At 35.1% G+C, this 19,282-nt stretch overlaps 3 protein-coding genes across 4 annotated transcripts in view; 1 reads left to right on the forward strand and 2 right to left on the reverse strand.

Moving 5' to 3' along the window:
* Positions 1–977: 977 nt before the first annotated feature.
* xrcc3 (X-ray repair complementing defective repair in Chinese hamster cells 3) lies at positions 978–6,106 on the reverse strand. Its single transcript, XM_051138059.1, has 7 exons — positions 5,744–6,106; positions 5,523–5,660; positions 5,198–5,410; positions 3,421–3,575; positions 3,131–3,343; positions 2,434–2,480; positions 978–2,078 (listed from the first exon to the last, which is right to left on the reverse strand). Exons 1-7 carry the CDS (start codon positions 5,796–5,798, stop codon positions 1,835–1,837), a joined length of 1,065 nt encoding a protein of 354 aa, XP_050994016.1. The 5' UTR covers positions 5,799–6,106; the 3' UTR covers positions 978–1,834.
* Positions 6,107–6,342: 236 nt separating this feature from the next.
* Positions 6,343–19,282, forward strand: part of brf1b (BRF1 RNA polymerase III transcription initiation factor subunit b) — a 77,032-nt gene continuing 64,092 nt past the window's right edge. Inside the window, exons 1-3 of the mRNA XM_051138049.1 lie at positions 6,343–6,543; positions 7,085–7,285; positions 17,755–17,835. Of these exons, the coding sequence (XP_050994006.1) occupies positions 7,105–7,285; positions 17,755–17,835 (262 nt within the window). The 5' untranslated portion in view covers positions 6,343–6,543; positions 7,085–7,104. The remainder of the gene's footprint in view (positions 6,544–7,084; positions 7,286–17,754; positions 17,836–19,282) is intronic.
* On the reverse strand, positions 9,034–17,587 carry LOC127182646 (uncharacterized). 2 transcript variants are annotated; one of them, XM_051138045.1, is made up of 19 exons: positions 17,318–17,587; positions 17,162–17,223; positions 16,987–17,073; positions 16,789–16,910; positions 16,537–16,680; positions 15,580–15,657; positions 15,324–15,491; positions 14,503–14,599; positions 14,147–14,370; positions 13,892–14,057; positions 13,488–13,696; positions 13,290–13,407; positions 12,999–13,204; positions 12,669–12,786; positions 12,420–12,589; positions 10,654–10,751; positions 10,456–10,562; positions 9,319–10,344; positions 9,034–9,183 (listed from the first exon to the last, which is right to left on the reverse strand). In XM_051138045.1, exons 1-19 carry the CDS (start codon positions 17,338–17,340, stop codon positions 9,179–9,181), a joined length of 3,228 nt encoding a protein of 1,075 aa, XP_050994002.1. In that variant the 5' UTR covers positions 17,341–17,587; the 3' UTR covers positions 9,034–9,178. The 2 variants fall into 2 exon arrangements, with proteins under 2 accessions (XP_050994002.1, XP_050994001.1); XM_051138044.1 differs by having other exon boundaries at positions 10,447–10,562; positions 17,318–17,586.

Below are 19,282 nucleotides of genomic sequence, written 5' to 3' on the forward strand. Positions count from 1 at the left end.
TATCATGTCCACTCAGATCACTGCCATACCTTAAGGTTTTTGTTTTAAAACATATTTTTACACAGCTCCCCTGGTGTTGCACTGTTTGCTATCAGTTATGTATACCAGAAAGCTTTATCTGGTTTGCTGTGGATCACTTATTGTTATCAGTGCTCTATCTGCCCATCCACGTCAGTGGCAAGCCAGACTGTCAGTGAGATCTATGTCTTAGGACAATCCCATGTAGCATGTACACAGTGAGTTTTGTGGGATTTCAACTCCCTCTGCTGGTGAGAATAGCTTTCAACAGATTATAAATAGTCACAAGTGACTCATAACAGGTCCTGAACAAGAAGATATATAGGTGGAATAATAATCACCAAAAAATCTGAAAATGGGTGGTTCTGTTTGTCTTCCTTTTTTATTTTATTTTATTTTTTAGTTTTTGAACAGCAAGAATTTTAATGTTTTTTAAAGAATTCTTTTTTGCTCACCAAGCCTGCATTTATTTGATCCAAAATATAGCAAAATCAGTAACATTGATATATTTTTTTTTTTTACTATTTAAAATAACTTTTAATATATTTTAAAATGTAATTTCTTCCTGTAATCAAAGCCAAATTTTCAGCATCATTACTCCAGTCTTCAGTGTCACATGATCGCTCAGAAATCATGTCAGTTTTTTTTTTTTTGAAAGAAATGATAAAAAATTAATACTTTTGTTTAGCAAGGATGCTTTTAATTGATTAAAAGTGATAATAAAGACATTTATAATGTTACAAAAGGTTTCTATTTCAGATAAGTGCTGTTCTTCTAAACTTTATGTTCTAAAGTTTTTCAGCAGCAAATCAGAATATTAGAATGATTTCTGAAGGATCATGTGACTAAAGTAATGATGCTAAAAATGCAGCTTTGAAATCACATGAATAAATTAAAATGTAAAATATAATAAAGTAGAAAACAGTGATTTTAAATAGTAAAAATATTTCAAAATTGTACTATTTTTTCCTGTACTTTGGATCAAATAAATGCAGTCGTGCTGAGCAGAAGATAGTTCTTTAAAAAAACATTAAAAATCTTACTGTTCAAAAACTTTTGTCTGGTAGTGTGTATATACATTCTACCATTTGAACTTTCCCAAAATAGAAAACACTGATTTCATGTTAAGAAGGATCATGTACAACATTAGAATTTTACATTGTCACATGACCCTTTTTGTCATACCGCTAGGGTTTACTACATGGCCACACCACGGCATGAAAACATTGTAGAAAAGGGCAGCCCATTTTTCTGGGAAAAGTGCTATATTTGCCTTTCTGTTTAAAATATCATAGCCTAGTCTCAACTAATGCTCTCTGTCCGTGATTTGAGTGTTGCAGGTCGGTAGATCGATTGAGGAGTGACTGGACTACAGACAATTATAGAGCAAATTGAATTTGCTTTGTTTTCTGATATGAGAGAACAAAACAACCTGTTCTTTTCAAGGACAGCTGTGAGGTGACAATTAGGCTTTATTCACCTTACTTATTGCTGCTTAGAACTATATTTATGTCTGAAAGCTGAGACAACATATATATTTAAGTAAAACATTTATTCTGTGGACCAAGGGCTTAATAATAATAATAACAATTGTTATAAAAACAGGATTACATTTTACAAAATTATTTAGACATAATACCTCTGAGAATTGTATATTAATAATGTGCAGCATTAATTTCAAATGGTAAAAATGTAGCCATTCCTCACAAAAAAAAACATTCAAATGTCCTTTATAAACATTTTTGTCCATTAGCAGTTGTTAACTGCCATGTTGTAGTGAATGTCCTCTCCATCTGCTCATTTTGCAGATAATTCATCATGAAGAGCCCTGCTGCAGGTCTGAGTGGTCATCAGGGATCCCTCTCACTCCTTCTTCCCAAACCCCACACAAGCAGCTCGCTCGAGGGAGGTGTGGGGCGAAAACCACTTCTAATTTTCGAGGAGCACTGCTTCGGTTGTCCGATTGGACTTGACCCGTCAATCTCCTGAGCATGAGTCTCACCATCACCTGGTTGGCCCAGGCAATGCCCAATGCAGGAAGCACCTTACTGCCCACCAGCCTGTGTATGATAAGTTAGAAATGGCAAAATATGATGAAATGAGCTGAGCTTTTATACAGTGACAAGAACTAGTATATGAAGCCACTGGAATTGGTTAGTATTCTGCATTAATTGGTCATAAAATGTAATCTGATCTCTATGAAATTCCCAATTATAGAAAAGCACAATAAGCTTAAGGCACTGGGAATATTTATTGGGATGTGTTCAATAAAAGACACAAAAGATTAGAGTTGTTTATGTGTCATTTGCTTAAGCACATTGTGTTTTTTATTGATAAAGATCAGATGCCATTTGAATAATGCCGAAAAACAGTGGGTTCACATATTTTTCTTGCCACTGACACAAAAACACTCACCCATAGTCACACCTTCCTTGATTTGGTCCATCCACAACATCTGTAACCTGGAGCAGAGAAATAAGAACAATTTCTATGTTATTTAAAGGGATAGGTCACACAAAAATGAAAATTCTGTCATCAATTACTCGCCCTCATGTCTTTCCCAACTTGTAAGACCTTCATTCATCTTCAGAACATAAATTAAGATATTTCTGATTAAATCCAAGAGCTTTCTGACCCTGCATAGACAGCAACGCAATTACCACGTTCAAGGGCCAGAAAGGTCATGGTACTTGAATTTGCGTTGAAGACTGACACAGAAGAGAAGAAATTGTTGAATAAAGTTGTTATTTTTGTTTTCTTTGCACACAGAAAGTATTCTCATAGCTACATAAAATTACGGTTGAACCACTGATGTCACATGGACTATTTTAACGATGTTCTTACTACCTTTCTGGGCCTTGAACGTGTCAGTTGTATTGCTGTCTATGCAGGGCGAGAAAGCTCTCAGATTTCATCAAAAATATCTTAATTTGTCTTCCGAAGATGAACAAAGGTCTTACGGGTTTGAAACAACATTAGGGTGAGTAATTAATGACAGATTTTTTATTTGGAGAACTATCCCTTTAAATTCAAATGGTAAGATCTATAGTGTTTGCAGAGCATATTGAATAGTATTTCTGATCAGGTGTTAGAAATGAGATGCTAGTCTAACCTGGTTGACGCAGACTACAGGTGCACCGTATTCATGACTCAGGTGGTGAAGTCTGTTGGAAAAGGCCAGCAGGTGGCGTGACCTCTCTATAGCCTCATCAGCCTGGAACTCACTGCGAAACAGAGCCGCCACAGAATCCACCACCAGCAGTCTGACCAGCCCTCGCTTCAACAGCACGGGCACACGCTGAGACACACACGCCTGCAGAGCCTCCTGCTCACATATCAACCAGCATTATGAGCTTTCTGATAGTTATGAACTTAATTAAGAGGAGTGTTTGCAAGTCTTACCAGATCAGCTGCATGCTCGATGTAGATGTTGTCGCTAAAACGCCGACTGCGGATCAGAGCTGGTGGCAGATCTGGTCTGAGCCGGGGCTGCTGGGTAATAAGTTGCCTTAGTCGTTTGATGGGGAAGGAATCCTCAGTGCAAATATAAACAGCTCCTGTTAAATTACCATATAAAATGTGTTTTAAAGAGATAGTTTACCCCAAAATTTTAATTACCCTATGGTTTATTCACCCTCAAGCTATCCTAGGTGTATATGACTTTGTTCTTTCAGACGAATACAATCAGAGTGATATTGATAAATGTCCTGGCTCTTTATATAAGCTTTATAATGGCAGTGAATGGGCGTTAAGATTTTGAAGTCCAAAAAAGTGCATCCATCCATCATTAAAAGTGCTCCACATGGCTCCAGAGGGGTTAATAAAGGCCTTCTGAAGGGAATTGATGCATTTGTGTAAGAAAAATATCTATATTTAAAACTTTATATACTACAATCTCTAGATTCCACTAGCTGTCGCACATGCGTTCACAAGACAGTGGCATTCCACCAGATGACGTAGGCGTAGCATGAGCTCCGGTGAAAATATGCTAGCCTCATGAGAGCCAAGTTTTGTATACAGCAAAGGAAAACCAGTCTCCTATTGGCTTATATTTAAATCATCGGACATTTTTCTTTACAGTTCCTCATTTTGTACTTCTAATTTGTGACCGGTGTTTTGTTTTGCTCTCTCCTCTGCACTTCCATGTTCGTCATTTCTCACTTACGAGCTTACGTTAAACCTACGTCGCCGCTGGATGACAAAAGTTAGCGGTAGCTAGAGATTACAGTTTCTAAAGTTTTAAATACAGATATTTTTCTTACTCAAACGCATCGATTCGCTTCAGAAGGCCTATATTAACCCTCTAGAGTCATGTGGTGTGCATTTCATGATGGATGGATGCACTTTATTGAACTTCAAAATCTCAACACCCATTCAGTGACATTATAAAGCTTGGAAAAGCCTGGACATTTTCTTAATATGTGACCCTGGACCAAAAAAACAGTCTTAAGTCGCTGGGGTATATTTGTAGCAATAGCCAAAAATACATTGTATGGGTCAAAATTATTGATTTTTCTTTTATGCCAAAATTCCTTAGGAAATAAAGTAAAGATCATGTTCCATGAAGAAATTTTGTAAATTTTCTACTGTAAATATATCAAAACTTAATTTTTGATTAGTAATATGCATCACAAAGAACTTAATTTGGAAAACTTTAAAGGCGATTTTCTCAATATTTTGAATTTTTTCCACTCTCAGTTTCCATATACTGAAATAGATGTATCTTGGCCAAATATTGTCCTATCCTAACAAACCATACATCGATGGAAAGCTTATTTATTCAGCTTTCAGATGATGTATAAAGCTCACTTATGACTGGTTTTGTGGTCTAGGGTCACATATAACTCTGACTGCATTTGTCTGAAATAAGAAAGTCATATACATCTAGGATGGCTTGAGAGTGAGTAAATCATGGGGTCATTTTCATTTTTTTTGGGTGAACCATGCCTTTAATACAGCAGGTCAGCGGAAATTTGTCAAAATTATTACTTTCTTCTCAACTATTACCCCAGTAATCTCACGTTGCCAGTTTCAGAAGAGATTTCAAACTCTACTCAAAGCTTTTCTGATAGTTGAAATGTCTGCAATCTACAGCAGTGGTCCTCAACCAGGGGACCGAGGCTCGTTAGGGGACCTCTGAAAACTTCCAAGGGGGTCTCGATGGCTCATGTCCCCTTACCTGAATTCAGTCCTCCGTTTTCTTGAGGATACTGGACAGACAGGCAAAGCTGCAAACAAAACTGAGTTTTTCCAGCAGCACTCTCGCCTGCCAGCTCTGTTATTCCTCGTAACGGGAGACCACCACGCATCAGACCGTCCAGAATGGGGCAGGCAAAAGAGAGCCTGTGTCCAGCTTCCAAAACAGGACATTCTCCCTGGAAAAGCTGTAAAGCTGACAGTATATTAAAACATTAGTTTGGCTTCAAAATAGCTGTTTTATTTAAAAATAATTAATTATATGAATGAAAAGTGGTACTTTAGTGGTCGAAATCAACCAAGCCCACCTGTAACCGGCTTGGACTTGCGGACAGTAGCCGCTACAGCATAATGCAGGCGCTGAACATCAGTCTTTGACAAACGAGTCAGTCTCTGTAAATCTGGACCAGAGACACAGAGGATCTCCTTGGCTGATCTAAAATTGGCTGAACAACACATTAAAATAACATTAAATAAGAAGCGAATTAAACTTAAATCTAAGTGTACTCCAGGTGGATTTCTTGCCAACCTTTTTTAACAGCAGTAATAATCCTTGGATTCAGATCGAGCTGTTCCCACTCCATCACCTCTTGTGAATCTCCATTTAAGATGTGTATGCTTAATAAAATAACGTTTGATTGTTATTTTACCTTACTAAAACTATCTGCACACATTTGAACTGTGCAACATTTACTTCCCGGTCAGCATGTCATAAACTGTCAAAATCAAAGTCTCGTTTTATTATTTTTAACCTAGCGGTGTTTATATAAGAACAGACAAGCGATTACAAATATAACGAACGATATTTTATTTTGTCAAACCAATAAGAGAAAGACTGCGATAGCGTATCGGCTAAACAACACACTCCCTTCATATTATCGCGCTTTAAGACCGGGGTTCTCCACTGGACCAGTTCATTATCAAAATGGGGCTGTTGTGAATGTAAGAGCTTCTTTAAATCGAATAACTAGGATTGTAGTGTAGATACATTTATCATTAATATTTCCTGAAGTGTGTGGTATAACATAAAGAACTCATATTAGTTAAATAAACTAAATAAAATATCCAAAAGAAAAACTGTGGCATAGCGGCCACCCCTCTAGATTCAGTTTTTAGAGCAGCCCGCAGTGTTGTATAGCAGTTGGGTAGAAAGTCACAACAGTAATGTTGTTATGAATCAAGTGAAATGTTTTACTGTAAAAATGAATTTAGTGCTTTTAAACATGTTGCTTAATTAGTTTGTGAAAGCTGAGAATAAATAGGACTGAAGGATACTGGATACTGCTTGATAGTATTTGATTTTAAGTCAAGTCTTTCTTCTTTTGACTGGTGAGTGGTTTGCTATTGAAGGCTAGCGTTGATGTCTTACCTTTATGTGCGTCTTTATGATATTAAATAAAGAATAAAACGATAAAATGGGCTGTTTGTATTATGTTTATATTTGTATCACAGGCTTTGCAAGCTAGCTTTTCATTTGTTAGCATATGTGCACGTATCAAAATATTAGCTTAGCAAGGTGTATAGACACTAGAAATATATAATAGAGATATTTATAATAAAAAGTAAAATGTTTATGTAAACGACAATAAAGGTGGCTCAAGAGGGTTTTTTGTGGAGGGATGTGCGATGTGTTACGTAGTGAAGCGGAAGATCAGAGACGTTTGAAAACCGGCGACCCGGGTTCAATTCCCGGTCGCGACGCAGTGTGTCGGTTACTGTATCACTCACGATATATTATAAATTTCAGTTGGATTTTATTAAGCATCTTGTTGTAATATCTGAATAATAACTAACTGACGTTATTAAATAGATGATGTGTTTAGTCAAATGTTTCTTGTTCAGTAATGGTGTTCATGTTCATCTTTCTCAGGTCTGAATCTGTCTGCCAGTATGAGTCGTCAGTGTAAGAACTGTGGTGGAGCAGACATCGACACAGACCCAGCCCGGGGGAGTGCGGTCTGCACAGCCTGTGGTTCGGTTCTGGAGGATAATATAATCGTATCTGAGGTTCAGTTTGTGGAAAACAGTGGAGGGGTGTCTTCAGCTGTTGGCCAGTTCGTGTCTGCTGATGGTAAGAGCTATTCACTTGAACTTAAACACAGTTGGGACTGGCGTCATTCACCTTTTAAGGGCCAACAATGGCAATGTTTTTGAAGTTTTTTGGGTAACACTTTATTTTAAGGTGTCCTTGTTACACATGCTACCTGTACTTACTATATTTATAATAACAAGTAATTATGCATAATAACCCTAAGTAACCCTAAGCCAAACTCTAATCCTAACATAAGTACTTCTAGTTATTTAATATTACTCAATACTTAATAAAACAGGAACACCTTAAAATCAAGTGTAATTTTTTTTGTTTGTTTTTAGTCAATTTAACAGTAACACTTCACAATAAGGTTTATTGTGACATGAGTTAACTACATTAGTTAACATGAACTAAGAATGAACATATTCTACAGTACTTCTACAGCATTTATTAATCTTAGCTGTTAATTTCAGCATTTACTAATGCTTAATTAAAATTACAAGTTGTGTTTAACATTAGTTAATGCACTGTAAATTAACAAGAACAAACTATGAACAACTGTATTTTTATGCACACTCATTATAAATGTTAGTCCTAATAATTTAGGAAATAGTCTTTTTTATTAAATGTACAAATCCAAAAGAACAACAGTTGAATCAGAATAACCACAAAAAGAGCAACTGGAGAATTTTTTTTTTTTTCATGTAATGGTTTCCAGGTTGGTACCAGGTTAGTTAGTTCCAGGGTAGTAAATTATTTGATTAAAAATGTATTAATGTTTCTATATATAAGTGTGACATGCAATTTGGTTTAGCATGCATTTGGACTTAATCAGATCTTAACATACACTACCAGTCAAAAGTTTTTGAACTTAGAGAAGTGTCTTCTGCTCACCAAGCCTGCATTTATTTGATTGAAAGTACAGCAAAACAGTACAATTTTGAAATTAAAAAAAAAAAAAAAATTATATTTAAAATAACTGTTTTCTATTTTAATATTTTTAAAATGTAATTTATTCCTGTGATCAAAGCTACATTTTCAGCATCAATACTCCAGTCTTCATTGTCACATGAACCTTTAGAAATCATTCTAATATGCTGATTTGCTGTTAAGAAACATTTTTATTATTATTGATATTTAAAACAGTTGTGTGCATTTTTTTCAGGATTCTTTGATGAATATTAAGATCCAAAGACTAGCGTTTATCCGAAATAAAAAGCTTTTGTAACAAAAGCTGGAGTCAGTATAATTTTAAAGTAAATAAAAGTCTATAATTAGAAACTAAATAGTTTAAATTGATCAAAAGTGATAATAAAGACATTAATAATATTACAAAAGATTTCTATTTCAGATAAATGCTGTTCTTCTGAACTTACTATTCATCAAAGAAACCTGAAAAAAATCTGCTCAGCGGTTTTCAACATAAAAATGTTTTTTTGAGCAGCAAATCAGAATATTAGAATGATTTCTGAAGGATCATGTGACTGAAGTAATGATGCTAAAAATTCAGCTTTGAAATCACAGGAATAAATTACATTTTAAAATATATTTAAATAGATCACATTTAAAAAAAAGTAAAAATATTTACTGTTTTTGCTGTACTTCAGATCAAATAAATGCAAACTTGGTGAGCAGAATAGACCTCTTTAAAAAAACATTAAAAATCTTACTGTTCAAAAACTTTTGACTGGTAGCGTACAGTTTTTGTTGTTGTTGTTGTTGTTGTTGTTGTTTTTTGTTAACAAAAAAAAAAAACTGCAACTTATCTTGACAGTTAGTGATTACAATGCATTTTATTTGCAAAAGTAGTATGCCAGGACTGGACAAATACATTACACCCTCAGTTTGAAAGGGCTTGATTTTTCCACCTGGGACTATCATGTTATTTACCAAATCTCATTGCAGCTTCCTCAACATGACAATGGTCCACGGTCATCCTAGAAAAGAATGTGTGGTTTCAGTATTATAATACATTAACTTGGAAAATTTGACAAACTGTAAACAAATTGCTTACAATAACTGTTGTATCATTACGTCACTTTAATGTACATAATTTAGCAATAGAAAATTACCTTTTATTATTCCTTTATGAACACTGGAACCATAACGGCTTCTGCTACCAGGGAAGAACAGGGTCCCTCTCAATTTGTCATATGATGGTTTTACCGTTAAAAGCTTATTATTAGAAAGAATATGCCCATCGTTGACTTCTTTTTGCTGTTGCGAATGCGACAAGTTCTTTGGATTAAAGTCATCATCTTCGTGCATGAAACTGTTGTGCTTATCTGCTATATGTAAAAGACCTATTTTTTCCAATTCGTACTCTTTAAATGGCTCAACACTGCTTTCACTGGCAAGTTTGTTCTTATATTTCATGTCAAATGTGGGAAGTATGTAACTTTCCAAATGTTTCTTTTTGCTTGCTTCAGCTGTGTTAGAAATAATATTTTTGGTGTAGAGAGAAGAATCTTTTGTAGACGGATTGTTAACCAGTTCATTAAAATGATCTGGAAAGTGTTGAAAACCACTGTCAGGAGTGTAATCGTCCATGTATTCTCTCAGGAAAAGCTGGTCAGTCTCTTCATTGCTTTTTGGATTGTAGTTTGTTGCATGACTAATGGCAATGAGAGATTGTAAAATAGAAGGCAAGGTTTCATTTACGACATGCAGTGCGTTTTTTAATCCCCTGTAGAAAGCTAAAGCAGAACTGTCGTCACCAATCATGACAGAATTGCCCTGATTTTGGCCACTTCTTATCATAGGAGTTTTCTGCGGGACATCAACAAGGAAATTTCTGTAGTCTTCAAAAGAGTTTTGCTGCCCTGCATGTGTCATAGATGGATCAGAGTGGTGTTTAATAATCGCTTCAGGGTTAAACTGCACACCAGGTTCCTTGAAGAGTTGGGTACGTCTGTGTGGATAGGGAATATTGCTGGTGTGGTAATTGTCCTCTGATGTCGTTCTGCCCTGATTTAGTGAGGGATACGCAGAGTGTGGAAGTCCTCTTTGCAGAAACTGTAGCTCATAAGGAAGTTTAGGCCATGGTTTAGGGTCAAAAACAGAGGCTGTCTGAGAGCTGATAAGGTTTCCTTGAAGTCCTTATATAGGTTATACAGAGAGAAAAAATGAATTAAAGCAATTTTGAATTAAATTAAATTCTTTTGATTGATTGTCATGTAATATAAAGTGTTAGTACTAACCTTTTATACCTGTAGTATCTGTAACTTTGACTGTACCAAAGCCAGGTCCTTCAAACAATCTGGATGTAAAAACCTTTTTAACAGAGTCAAGTGGGTAGAAACATCTCACAGTGAGCCTGAAATGGGGAGTGAGGACAAAAAGGAGCTGATCAGATCATATTTAATTTAATTTTCACATATTTACTAGTTTCATATTTTGACAAATACCTAAATTTTGATTCCCTTGTAATGGCTGATTCCTGGTCAGTTATGGCACCTCCATCAGAAATGACCTCGTTTTCGTACACAATGTAGTCGTCACCCAACTACACAAGGATATGATAGATATATACTACTGTTTTAAAGTTTTAGGTCGATAAGCTTTTTACATTTTTTTATTCAGCAAGGACACATTAAACTGATCAAAAGTGACAGTGAATACATTTATAATTGCAAAAGATTTATATTTTAAATGCTGTCCCTTTGAATTTTCTATTCAAAAAAAAAAAAAAAAAAAAAAATTATATATATATATATATATATATATATATATACATATATATATATATATATATACATACATATATATATATATATATATATATATATATATATATATATATATATATATATATATATATATATATATATATATATATATATACATATATAAAGTTTACACAAAAACATTAAGGTGCAAACCCATTTTAACTGTGATAATAAAAATCATCAATATTTCCAGAAAATCAGCATATCAGAATGATTTATGAAGAATCATGTGACACTGCAGACTGGAATAAAACCTGCTGAAAAATTAAGCTTTCTTAGCCATCACAGGAATGCTCATCAAGCCTGCGTTTATTTGATCAAAAATACAGAAAAAAGTGAAATTTTGTAAAATATTACTACAATTTAAAATAACAGTTTTCTATTTTAATATACTTTAAAATGTAATTTATTCCTGTGAAGCAAAGCTGAATTTTCAGCATCATTACTTCAGTCTTCAGAGTCACATGATCCTTCCAGGGTCCACATGATGCTGATTTATAATCAACATTGAAAACAGTTGTGCTGCTTAATATTTTTGGGACATGTGATACTTTTTTCTGGATACTTTGAATAAAAAGTTAAAAAGAACAGCGTTCATTCAAAATATTAATTTTTTGTTACAATATACACTGCCATTCAAAAGTTTGGGGTTAATATATTTTTTCTTTTTCTTTTTTATAAAGAAATTAATACTTTTATACAGCAAGGGTGTGTTAAATGGATAAAAAGTGATACTAAAGACTTACATTGTTAAAAACATTTTCTAGTTTAAATAAATTATGTTCTTTTTAAAAGAATCCTGAAAAAAATATCACTGGTTCCAAAAAGTACAGTTTTAACACTGACAATAAATCAGCATATTAGAATAATTTCTGAAGGATCATGTGACACTGAAGACTGGAGTAATGGTTGATAAAAATTCAGTGAGCATCACAGAAATAAATAAATATTTTAAAGTATATTAAAATAGGAAACCAATATTACAACTGCAATTATATTTCATAATACACTCTTAAAAAGAAAGGTGCTTTAAAAGGTTCTTCACAGCGATGCCATAGAAAAAACATTTTTGGTTTCACAAAGAACCATTCTGTCAAAGGTCCTTTAAAAGAACCATCTATTTCTTACCTTTTTATAATCTGAAGAACCTTCTTTCACCACAAAGAACCTTTTGTGAAACAGAAAGGTTCTTCAGATGTTAAAGGTTCCTTATGGAATCATTTAGACAAAAAAGTTCTTCTATGGCATCGTGAAGCACCTTTATTTTTAAGAGTCGATTACTGTTTTTTGCCTTGATGAGCATAAGAGACAAAAATCTTACTGATCTCAAACCAAGTTATTTTGATATTATAATAACATTTCACAATTTTTTACTGTATTTTTGATCAAATTAATTCAGTTGCTTTAGTGATCGTAAGAGAATTCCATTTATCCAATGCATTTACCATTAATCTAGTCCCACATGTATCCACACCAAAAGAAAACATGACCCTTGTCTCATCGGTTGCCATGGGCCTGCATCTTCTGTCTAGAAGGGTTGTGCTACTAGGTGGCACTGTTGGCCAGGTTTTTGTAGTGGTCGCCACCACAGTCATCAATCCATCTGTGGAACACACTAAAAGAATAGAAATTATTGTTTATTAGTGGAGAGGTAACATTTTAAAGCTTAGAAACAATATTTTATGGTGACTTGCCTGTTAGCTCTTCAGTCTGAAAGTAACAGCTCTTTGTTGCTCTCTTGTGAATCTCCAGAGTCTTTGAGTCTCTTATAAGAATTTCAAAAGTGCCGATAAAGTTTCTCAATGTGATGTCCTGGAAAAACGGAAACATAAAATGTTAGGTTACCCTTTATACTTCCATTTTTAGTGCATATTTACAGTTTTGTTTCTTTACAAGACTATATTTTTAGATGCTGTCAATAGAGCACGAGTTTATTATTCTAATGTTAAGAACAAAAGGAGATCTGATTCTGCCATGACATTATGAAAAACAAAATTTTGGGGACTACAGTTGTTTTTGTTTGCCTCATAATTGTAGCCCGATGTGAAGAGTGGGACCTCCAGAGTCATACTGTCATTGTCGTTCTTCAGTATGTATCCCTTCAGTCTGGATAAGTCAAATGTGAGAGCTTGATGCCCCACACAGACCTCCCAAAGTCCAGCTTGCCTCGGGTGATTTATTCTGAATATTATGCTCTGTGCTGTACAGAAAGCAGTGACATCTGGAGGGACTAAATGAGAGGGAAAAAGTAAGACTTAGGTTGTTGGTCACTTGTATGTTATGTAATTTAAGATCATTAACTCTTTAAGACTTACAAGCATTTTTAACGTGCGCCACAACAGAGACGTGGTGGAAAAATGTGTCGTTTCGCCCGATGATATTTAGTGTGTAACTAATTTCCACAGAGTACTGGAGAAGTCCTTCACCCAAATACTGTTGATTAGAAAAAAAATTTTTTTAAATAAGATAAATATAATACTGTGGGAATGATAAATAAAAGTAAAAACTCTCACCACTCTGTTAACAGATTTATCTTCAAAAGGAACCTTGATGATAAAGCCGTGGGTCCCATTGATGTGGGAAATTTTTGTAATGAAGTAATTCTGTTGAATTGCATCTGTTACTAACAGATAGTTCTCATTCAGCTTGATTGCGATGAGCTCCACATCTGAAGCAAAACTTCCAAGATATATGGTGAACACTTCTTCATGAGGCAAAGTTTCTGTTAGAGGGGGAAAAAAGCTCAATATATAGTGACTGAAATTTGCAATCATCTGGATCAAATAAATTAATACAAAATAAAAAGTAGTATTAATCAAACACATGATGTGTTCTGTCAGTAAGCCGTTATTGGTTGTCAATTAGTAATCATAAATCAATGTCAGTCTATTGTATAATGGTACGGTAATAATCTCACCATCTACAGTGAAAGGAATCCGAGAAATGAGTGGTGTCTCCATAACTCGTAGCTGGCGATGTCTGGTCTCTATTTGAGTATCATCCATAAATACATGCGAATAGATGTGTTCATAGCACAGGAAAGCCTTGTAACTCTCTTTATATGTATTGTTTTCGACTATGCTCTGCAACAAATAGCACAAAAATATTGGTCTTCTTTCTTTTACTTCTGGAAAATTACACAACATTGGTTACTGGTTTGTCCTGTGCATACCATTCTGTAACCTCCTGGTGCACCAAAAGGCACTGATACATGCACCACCTGCCCATCATCTGCCAGTATGTAACCCATGGCTTTTCTGGTTGCCTCATTCAAGAGTTGACCATCCACACCCAGCTCAATACTCCTGCTTACAAACCCAGAGGGGTCCTGCACCAGTGGCGTCATGACTTTAGGAGTTCTCCAATGCAAAGTCACTCCATTAAATGAGCTAGGGGCTGATAAATATGCAACACTAAGAGAGAAGTACAGCCTATGACAGCTTTTAATTATTTAAGATATTATATGTACATTTAGATCAATAATCAGTTCTATGGTGTATCAGAAATTGAAAATGACCAGTGAGTTACCTATTGTACATGCCGCAGATGTGTCAAGCATCACTACTGCCCATTTCTGCCTGAAAAACACTGTTGCCTGAATCACCTCTACAGCAATGCCATCAATCTGAGGAAACAAGGCTAGTTTCAGCCGTCATGTTATATAATCCTGAGATACTATGATGGTGGAACCTGCGCAATTAATATTTAAAGGGATAATTGACAAAAAAGTCGAACATTTAAAGATTTAAACTTTTGAACAGCAGTATATGTATAAAATACAGACATTTGTGACCCTGCACCACAAAACCAGTAAGTAACATAGGTATATTTGTAGCCAAACATACATTGTATGGGTCAAAATGGTCGATTTCCCTTTAATGCCAAAAATCATTATAGTATATTAAGTAAAGATCATGTTTCATTAAGATATTTTGTACATTTCCTACCATAAATATATAAACTAAAATTTTGATTAGTAATCTAATCTAATTTTTGATTATAACTTCATTTGGACAACTTTAAAGGCAGTTTTCTCAGTATTTTGATATCTTTGCACCCTCAGATTCCAAATTTTCAAATTGTTGTATCTCGGCCAAATATTGCCATATCCTAACAAACAATACATCAATGGAAAGCTTATTTATTCAGCTTTCGGTGGTATAAATCTCAGTTTTTTAGAAAATGGACCCTTCCGGCGTTGTGTGATCCAGTATCACATTTTTCAAATGTCTTTTGTGTTCCACTGAAGAACATCAACCATACAAGTTTGGAATGATTTGAGATGTGTAAATAAGGACTGAATTTGTTGTTTTAAGGTGAGCTATCCCTTTAATTTTAGTTTCACCTGCCTCTGTGATTGATGAATGTGGCTGATTGTAGGCAGAGCGAAAGACCACCCTGTTTGGAGTGGAATCCACCATGTATCCCATTCGCCTGGCATCAGAGATAGACATTGCATCCAAGCGGTCCTGATTCAGGAACATTATCTGCCACTCGGAGATGGCAGATCTCTGGGCCTACATGTGAAAATACAAGGCTGACAATGAGAATTTCAAACTGAAGTAGTTCACACATGAAAATAAAGTAAACCTCAATATTTCTTACAAAAGCGAGAGCAGCTAGCCAGGCTTCTGTAGTGGTGCGTTTATCAGATGTGCAAGGTGTATCTCTTGCCACCGTCACCTAGTTTAGAGAAAACCAGATATTGTTGACAAGCTTTAGTATTTTTTTTTAATTTTTTTTTTTATATACAACTGTAGTATTTATTCATGTTTTGAATTCAGTTTTAATTTTCATTTTAGTTTAAGTTTTAGTCATTTTCTTATGTGCTTATTTTTTAATGCCTATGTTCAGCTTTATTTCAGTTTTAGTCATTTTTGTATTTTAACTTGAACTTTTTCTTTCTAATTTTGCTTTGTTTTTCCATCTAATATTTATATTTGATTCCAGCTGTATTTAATGGGATAGTTCACTCTCAAGCCAACCTAGGTGTATATGACTTTCTTCTTTCAGACGACTACAATCAGAGTTATATTAAAAAATGTCTTCCAAGCTTTATAATGGCAGTGAATAGTGGCCAAGATTTTGAAGCAACATAAAGTGCATGAATCCATCATAAAAAGTACTTCACAAAAGGGTAAATAAATAATGTGGCAATTTTCTTTTTTGGGTTAACTATCCCTTTAAGGGTGTGTTCACCCTTGCAGTTTAGCTCGTTTGGTTCATTTGGTCCGGATCAAAATGGAAAATGATACATTTGGTCATGTTGGCTTAGTGTTCACACTGGCATTTTTGACAGTGAACCTACCAAACCATAGGCATAGTGATATGTTAACAACCTGATTGGTTGTTTGAATGGGTTTGAATGGCAGTGTTCACACTTTACTCAAATGAATCGCACTGACAGATCAATTGCACCAGAGTTTATTTTAATCAAACCAAACATGACAAGTGTGAACACACCCTAAATAAACAGAAACCGTTTTTAATAGTTTTCATTAACAATAACAACACAGCTGTATACCACACATGATTTACACTGCCTGCTTTGCACAGTCCTACCTCTATGTAGTTTTCTTCACAGACGATCTCTTTTGCAGACCAGTCAAGCGGTAGTGTGCATGTCTCTGAGAGAGAGTATTTATTCTCTTTCCCCGAAAGGTCAGTCAAAACAACATTCAGCTTGAAAAGGAAGTTGTTGTCATTCTACAAGACATCAGAACACAATGTTATCAAAAAGCCATAATCAAGACTCATAGATCTGATAGTTCTAGAACGAATCAATGAAGTTTTATATTTCGATTTTTTTCTTGCCTGGTTTTCTGTGTGGCAGGAGAAATAGGAAGCCCTCAGAGACACCCGTCCATTCAAGTTACTCACCGTGTAACCACACATGGATGCATGATCCTCACCAATGATGTGCACTCCATTTTCAACTTAAAAACATGCACTGATATGAGTATTAAAATACAATATGTGATCATTTGCTAAAATCAAGCCGTAGCACCATACCTACAGCCTCAAATCGGATACGGCCTGCAAAGCCAACATCAACAGACACCCAGAAATATCGATCACGACATTCGGTCTCAATGGCACCTGAAGTATTAAAATTCATTACAGCTTTGCATTTAACAGAATGTACTCCTATATGCAGAAATTTTGTTGTTTGTCCTTATAAACAGACCTTGTGGATCCATAACATAGCTTCCATTCACCTCACACAGTTGATAGCACAGGAGGAGAAGCCTGGGGTGTATCAGTTCTGCATGTCAGTTTTGTGATTCAATATGTTGCAGCTTTGCATATTCAAATGTGTTGTAAATTATTCACAGAAACTTACCCAAAGCAGAAGCTAACATACATGATGACAATAACACTAGCTAAAGAAAATAATTTATATAATTGAGCAATATGCTACTGAGAAGCAAAGCCAAACAGTGTTGTGGTTTATTTGAATCGTCTTGTCACTCTCCTCTGCTCCTCTGACTTGGTTATCAGTCTCAGGTGTGTCAATCAATCTCTTTTGGATGCTATAGAAACATGTGTAGAGACACTGGCACCCGACAGGTGTCACTGTAGTAAGGATACAAATGATAATGCTGTTTTTACACAGACAGCCACAGGAGTGCGCTAAAGCTTTGTTTAAAGCCTTAAAATGTCATTGGTATTTGTACACCTGTTTATATACTATAAGTCAAATTCATACATATTTTTTAGAATTGACTGATTTTGCCTTTATATTTAACACAGTAAACTGTATTTTTGTGTTGTTTTCAGGTACTTCCAAAGCTCCGGTCTTGGGCAGTGGGTTTCACACAAGTCTGGGAAAAGAATCCCGAGCTCAGACGCTCCAGAACGGTAGGCACACCTTTATATTAGTCAACAATGGTTTGTAGGTGCACTGTTCAGTCAGTGAACGATTGTTTATAAAACTTATTAAAGAGATAACTCATGCTAAATTGAAAGATCTGTTATTATATAATCACACTTCAAATCTGCATGACTTTTTCTTTTTTAAAGCACAAAAGATGAGTTTTTAAAGAAAGTCTTGGCAACTCTCTTCTGTATAATGAAAGTGAATAAGGATAAGTGCTGGCAAGCTCCAAAAATGAATAAAGGATCATAAGTGTAAGATAAAAATAGCCCATATGGCTCTTCTGGAAGAAAGCCATATGATAGAATTTAATTTAAATTCAATCAAATATGGTGCCATTAGATGCATTAGATGTTTTCTCATTTTGTGGATACATATCCCTTTAGTATTAGGTTTCATTGAATCATCTACATTAATTTCCGACCCAGTTACATCTCAAGTGCTAATTAAATTTACATCATTTGCATCTGCGCTTTTCTGAAAAACACACAACATAATTAACTGGTGATCTGTTTCACAGAGCTCCCTGATAAATGTCTTTGGGTTGCAGATGTGTATTGATTTAGCAAATATAAGGTATGGCATTGTGTAAATATCTATGAATCAGAGTGGCTGTGACAGTTTTGTGGCATCATATTGCTCAATTACAGCTGTCTGTCCTGGTGTGTTTTCAGAGCTTTAAGAACCGGAAGCAAAATACTTTGAGAATCAAGGTCACCAACTGTATAAACACATGATTCAATTTCAGACTGAGAAACTTCTCATAACAGATCAAAAACTTTTTAAATGAGTGAAACATAATAGCGCATATGACTATGTCTGGCAGGTAGCTTTAGTTTATATAAAAGATTCAGGTAAACATTTATGATTTATGAAAGTGTCCCCGTGGTCACAAGATTTCATTTATTAAATTAAGTGAAGGTGTCCCGTGTCTCTGCAGTGTTGCGGAAGTTATGTAATTCTGCTGTCATTCAGAGAGGTCACCGCAGACCTGGCTGATAATCCAATGGCATGTGCAGCGTGAAAAGCACTCTGGGATTAGACAGGTCTGGAGCGTGTTTCAGAGAGTTGGCACACTGTGCTTCCAGAATAGAAGGATTACGCTCTTAAAAGCTTTTGGAGTTATTTTTGGCTTTGGCCTGCCAACATGACACTTGACACTACAGCTTCTGGGCTCCACAGTTGGGGAACAAAAGTCAAACATCCACTTTAACATCTGTGGCTCTGTCTATATCACTGGCAAAAAGCAAAGCAAAAGTTTTCAGACTTTTGATGCCAAGGACTCCCATATATATAATGCAATGGACCACCTTTTGCTAGCTATTTATTTTAATGCATAAAGACTGTGTAAACTGTAAATATATATATACAGTGGGGATCAGATTTAGAGAACAATTTATAAATACGTCAGTTTTCATTGCTCAAAATTTG

The sequence above is a fragment of the Labeo rohita genome, chromosome 20, assembly GCF_022985175.1.
Source record: "Labeo rohita strain BAU-BD-2019 chromosome 20, IGBB_LRoh.1.0, whole genome shotgun sequence".
Lineage (NCBI taxonomy): Eukaryota > Metazoa > Chordata > Actinopteri > Cypriniformes > Cyprinidae > Labeo > Labeo rohita.